Source organism: Myotis yumanensis, unplaced genomic scaffold (genome assembly GCF_028538775.1).
Source record: "Myotis yumanensis isolate MYYU_CA2020_CCGP unplaced genomic scaffold, mMyoYum1.0.hap1 SCAF_10, whole genome shotgun sequence".
Taxonomy (NCBI): Eukaryota; Metazoa; Chordata; class Mammalia; order Chiroptera; family Vespertilionidae; genus Myotis; species Myotis yumanensis.
The window spans coordinates 18,014,554-18,020,553 of NW_027223761.1; the positions used below are offsets into that span (position 1 = coordinate 18,014,554).

At 43.2% G+C, this 6,000-nt stretch overlaps 1 protein-coding gene across 1 annotated transcript; it reads right to left on the reverse strand.

The window, feature by feature from the left end:
* Positions 1–349: 349 nt before the first annotated feature.
* LOC139017882 (olfactory receptor 4C45-like) lies at positions 350–1,279 on the reverse strand. The gene has a single exon (XM_070426493.1). The coding sequence runs from the start codon at positions 1,277–1,279 to the stop codon at positions 350–352; it is 930 nt and encodes a 309-aa protein (XP_070282594.1).
* Positions 1,280–6,000: the final 4,721 nt, after the last annotated feature.

Consider the following 6,000-nt stretch of genomic DNA (forward strand, 5'->3'; position numbering starts at 1 on the left):
AAATTTGATTTTTTAAACATACAATTGCTTGCATATATTTACAAGATTGTTACTCATAAGAAATTATGGCAGAGCATCTATTTTTCAAAGGCCTTCATATATAGTGATATCTAACCTGATAAAAGTCCCAAGAGCATGAGACATGTCAGCATCACTATTTTGGGCTCTAAGCTTTGTGCTGACTATGCCTTAACAGATATGTCAGCCCTGCCCACAACATGTGGGCTCCTGAAGAAAAATGGTCCAGACAGGATAATTGACTGTCCCAAGTTTAATCAACTAAGAAAGGGAATAAATATCTACAGAATATCACAAGATTTTTTTGGCTTAAATATTCCAATCACAAGGTTTATTTATTATCAGTATTCATTATTTGCTCCCAGAACTTCTTCATGACATTGTTTACTTCTGCATTTCTGAAGGTGTAGATTGAAGGGTTCAACATGGGAGTTACTATGGTGCAAAACACAGTGACGGCTTTGTCAATGGGGAAGGAGGTTAAAGGTCTTAGGTATAGGAATGAACAAGGTACAAAGAATAAGATGACAACAGTGACATGAGAGGCACATGTAGACAGGGCTTTGTGACGCCCTTTAGAGCTGTGAGTCCTGAGGGAGCACAGGATGATAACATAGGAAGCAACCAGCATAGAAAAAACAAGCAAGCACAGTGACCCACTGTTGGCAGTAATCAGGGGCTTCAAAGTGTGAGTATCTGTGCAGGCTAGCTCCAGGAGAGGCATGAAATCGCACATAAAATGGTCGATGACATTAGGGCCACAGAATGGTAACTGGACTATGAACAAAACCTGGATCCCTCCATGAAGAAGCCCTAAAACTCCAGCCATTCCCACGAGAAAACCACACACAGGCTGGCTCCTGAGCGTCATATAGTGCAAGGGCTTGCAGATGGCTGCATAGCAGTCATAGGCCATGGCAATTAACAAGATGATCTCAGCTCCAGCAAAGAAATGTTCAGCAAAGAGCTGAGTCAGGCAAGCATTGAAGCATATGATGTTCTTTTCAGAGATCAAGTCAGAGATCATTTTGGGTGCTATGGAAGAAGAGTAGAAACCATCTAAAATGGACAAATAGGACAGAGAAAAGTACATGGGCGAACTCAGGGCTGGGATGATGAAGATGGTGACCGAGATGAGCAGGTTACCTGTCAGTGTGGTTGAGTAGATGATTAAAAACACAACAAATAAGATTTCCTGTGGTTCTGGATTCTGGGTCAGGCCCAGTAGGATGAATTCTGTTACATTGCTTGTCCTTTTCATCGATTCAGCTTGGTCCACCTGGAAAGATCATGGTATTTCTGAGTGATGATATTTTAAATTCAGTACTAAAATAGTCTATCACTTCTTTAGACCTGGTCTTTGGGATTGATGGAGCTACCCCTTCCACTCACCTCTGTCATTTTGTAGATAGCTATAAAGAAGAATGGAAGTAGGTTAAATTTTCTCCTGTATTCATTAAATAGTGACAACACCTTACAAACACCACAATAAAAGCAAGGTGTTTTGTAAATGTTGATTTGTGGTTGACTTCCAAACTTTCTTTGTAGCTCTAAAAGTCTCATAGATGGCTTTCTTTCTCTTTTGGGGACATCTCATTAGTAACAATTATTTTTAAGGTATACTTATCTATTGGCATGAATATATATAGGTTATGTGAACACAATATTCTTTAACAGATTGAGGAGTCTCAGGAGGAAGGGAGGGAGAGGAGCAGGAAGAGATTACCCGAAGAATTGTATGCATATATGCATAACCCATGGACACAGACAATTGTGCAGTGAAGGCCTGGCGGTGGGGGTGGGCAAGAGGTGGAGGGGGCCAATGGGGAAGGAAAGGGGAATCTGTAATACTTTCAATAATAAAGATAAAAAAATCTGCATGGATTCATTCAGAAATAAGTCTACAAATAACTGAATAGGAAAAAAGTCGACTGTGTATCAGATATGAAAGTACCAAGCCTTACTATCTATATCAAATGTGTTGTGAGCTGTTATTTCTCTCTGCCAAATGAATGCACATGTACATAGAGAGCCAGAGCTTCAGATGAAGTCTTTTTCCTTCAAAATGCCAAGGAACTATCTTTATAACAGCTCACTGAGCAGCATTCACTCAATAGCCCCAGTTGCTGTGTCTGGCTTAACATGACTCTTTCATGCTCTTTCCACACCATTAAAAGTGACATGTAAGTGGTGCAAATTTCCCTGAAAAGTTTTTAATATTTTTAAAAAAAAATATATTTTATTGTTTTTTTTTACAGAAAGGAAGGGAGAGGGATAGAGAGTTAGAAACATCGATGAGAGAGAAACATCGATTCAGCTGCCTCCTGCACACTCCCTACTGGGTATGTGCCCGCAACCAAGGTACATGCCCTTGACCGGAATCGAACCTGGGACCCTTCAGTCCAAAGGCCGACACTCTATCCACGGAGCCAAACCGGTTAGGGCAGTTTTTAATATTTTAATTAGTCTTTCATCAAATATAGAATAATGCCCTGGATTAGATATATTATCCTACTTATATTTTACAAATGGATTTAAATGAGTCATGAAGTTTCCTGTTGACATGACAGAAATAATAGACTCACTTAAATAATACACTTTTTTTTCTTTGCTTTTGGCATGTGTAATTAATTAGGATGAACTTGAAGTTTTCATTGCTAACTGGTGGAAATATTGAATATATACAAAAATACATTCTTTTTTTCTGGGAATGATCTATGCATGGGTTTTCTAGAATGAGTACAGGTTGTTGATACAAAAGACCATAAAGGTATTTTATTCTTTCTCCCCCTCTCTCTCCTTTCTCTAGTCCCTGCCAAAACACATAACTACATATTTTTCCTATGTCAGCATCATAACCTCTAAGCTTCCATAAAGGAGAGGAAAGGTATGTTTAGTTTTTAAGAATTCTAAGTCTCTGAGTTGTTTCTTCTCTATCTATGACTCCTACAGATGTTGACTATATGGTTAATCATTCTTAATAGATTTAATTCACAAATTCGGACTTCATTGTGGCAACAGGGAAGTCACAAAGAAGAGAATTTCAAGTCATTAAAACAGAAACCTGCAGAATCCATCAACTTAGTGAGACATAAATGTTAACCATAATGCTGTATAAATGGCTTCAGTAGTTCTCAGCAGTGTCTTATCTGGCAGGAGTACAGACAGTGCTTTTGATTGATAGTTTCATGTCATTGTGCCCAATTTCATTTTTAGAGAAAAAGATTAATCTTCAATTCACACTCTAAGTACAAAAACTACTTCAGTAAAAATAAACTAAGTGAAGTCAATCTGCTTAAAATTTGGAGAAAAGGATGTAGTTATCACTAACCTGGATCTAGTTGATTATGAGTTCCTCCGTTTGCAAATTTAGCTCCATCATTGCTTTCTTCCCCTCATGGCATGTGCCACATATCTGCAAATAGACTCCATGAGCTAACCAGCCTGACACTGGAATCCTTATCTCTCTAGACCAGTGGTCGGCAAACTGCGGCCCCTTGAGTGTGGCTCTTCCACAAAATACCACGTGCGGGCACGCTCGTACAGTGCGATTGAAACTTCGTGGCCACACTCAAGGGGCCAAAGAGCCGTATGTGGCTCGTGAGCCGCAGTTTGCCGACCACTGCTCTAGACAATTCTCTCAATCTTGGGCATTTTAGTTTATTTTGGTTCACATTATCAGTATGACCAAGATCACTCAGAAAATGAGCTTTTTCAGTTTGGAAACTTGAGTAGTTCAAGGATTTAATTTCCCCACTTTCTTGGCTTCCTATGTATGTATAACTACATCTTCAATATATATATTTTCAGATATGTAGAACTATATTCAATCTAAATTAAAAATAATGGGAGCAATAAAAAATTCTTTAAATTAGGAAAAATTGGTATATGAAACTATAAAATGTTTAAGTGAATCAAATAAACTTGATTGGACAATGTTTTCTCAAATCAGTTGTCCTAAATTTTGGTTTCCCAACAAGGTCATGAGCAATCTAGGGATAATTCTTTTTATTCCTGATTTAAGCCTTCCTTCTAACCCCCAAAGCTTGGGACAATGTTTCCCCTACTAATCTTCAGATTGTTGGTACATGGCTCTGCTGCTGTCGTTTACTTAAATGTCCTTTTTTTTGCAATTATTTCTTCACTGACTCTAGAGAAATGTTTAAATAAGCTTGCAAGAAGTGCAGGATTTGTTGCATTGACCTCTCTAGTCCTCAGAGAATTAGTAATTGGTTCTGCTGAAATATATCTTGAAGCTTTAAACAAAGTCTTTCATTTACTCCCACTTGGTATCCACAAATCTCATTGGAGGCCAGTTTTAGAAATGAAGTTGAGCTTTGGTTAGACTTGTGTCTCTGGCTCTATTTTAGGTTGGGACTGGGTTCAGGAAGTTGGAAAGCTCATTGTAGGGCTTTGTTGCTCATTTTGACATTGGTGAGAACCTGGCATGGGATATGCGGTGTTGTTAGGCCTAGGTCGGACTTCAGAGACTGGATTTCTCCCTGGAAACATGACTGTTCTGAATGATATGGTTGTTCCAAGAATGGAAATGCTAGTGTCTTCAAGGTTATGTGCCAGGTAAACCTGGGAAATAGTGACATTCATATTAATGACTGACTGAGAAGCCTTAGGTGGCAGGATTCCTAGCTGCCAAAGATTGAGTGATATACAAGTCACTAGAGGCCCGGTGCACAAAAATTTGTGCACTGGGGGGGGGGGGGGGTCCCTCAGCCCAGCCTGTGCTCTCTTGCAGTCTGTGACCCCTCAGGAGATAATGACCTGCTGGCTTAGGCCTGCTCCTGGGTGGCAGAGGGCAGGCCCAATCCCTAGGTGCAGCCCCTGGTCGGGCTCAGAGCAGGGCTGATTGGGGAGTTGGGGCGCTGCCCCCTGTCATTCACACAGCAGGGCGGATTGGGAGGTTGCGATGCCACCCTCAGTCACGCTCAGGGTGGGGCCGATAGGGGAGTTAGGGCACCACCCCCTGTCACACACAGAGCAGGGCGGATCAGGGGGTTGGGGCGCCATCCTCTATCACCCACAGAGCAGGGCCAATCAGGGGGTTGGGGCACCACCACTGTCACACTCAGGGCAGGACCAATGCGGAGGTTATGGCTCTACCCCGTCATACACAGAGCAGGGCCCGTGGGGCCGGGGGTTGGGGCGCCGCACCCTGTCACACACAGAGCAGGGCCCGTGGGGGCGGGGGTTGGGGCACCTTCCCCTGTCACTCACAGAGCAGGGCGGATAGGGAGGTTGTGGCCCCGCCCTCTGTCACACACAGAGCCACAGGGCGATCAGGGGGTTTGGGCGCTGCCTCCTGTCACGCTGATTCCGGTGCCGGGAGCCTCGAGGCTCTGCTGATCCCGGTGCTGGGAGGCATATTACCCTTTTACTATATAGGATAGAGGCCTGGGGGCCAGCTGGTTTGCCCTGAAGGGTGTCCTGGATCAGGGTGGGGGTCCCCACTGGGGTGCCTGGCCAGCCTGGATGAGGGGATGATGGCTGTTTGCAGCTGGTCACACACCCTTCAGGGTGGGGGTCCCCACTGGGGTGCCTGGCCAGTCTGGGTGAGGGGCTGAGGGCTGCTTTCAGGCTGGTGGTTGTTGACTGAAGCTCGCAACCGCTCCTTTTTTTTCTCTTTTTTAAATTTTATTCTGGGCCAGCTTTAGCTCTGGCTCTAGCTCTGAGGCTTCGTATCTGGTTTGTTTGCCGTTCTATAATCGAAACAATGTATAACTTCAGCTCTGAGATCCTGGAAGGCTGAAAGCTGGTTTCTGGGGTTTTGTTTAGCTTCTACATTTGCAACATAGTACATAGTTGCTTAGAGTTGCAACTCAGAGGCCGGCAAGTCAGGCGGGGAACATTGGAGTCCGCAGTCACTGGAGCAAGCAAGCCTCATGTTCGCTTCCAGCTGACTGGCTGCCGGCCACCATCTTGGCTGACAGTTAATTTTCATAAGGATATGCTGATTAGCCAATGGGA

What these genes read in the sequence shown, in the direction of transcription:
- LOC139017882 (XM_070426493.1), bottom strand. Translation starts at nt 1,279, where the DNA reads ATGAAAAGGACAAGCAATGTAACAGAATTCATCCTACTGGGCCTGACC.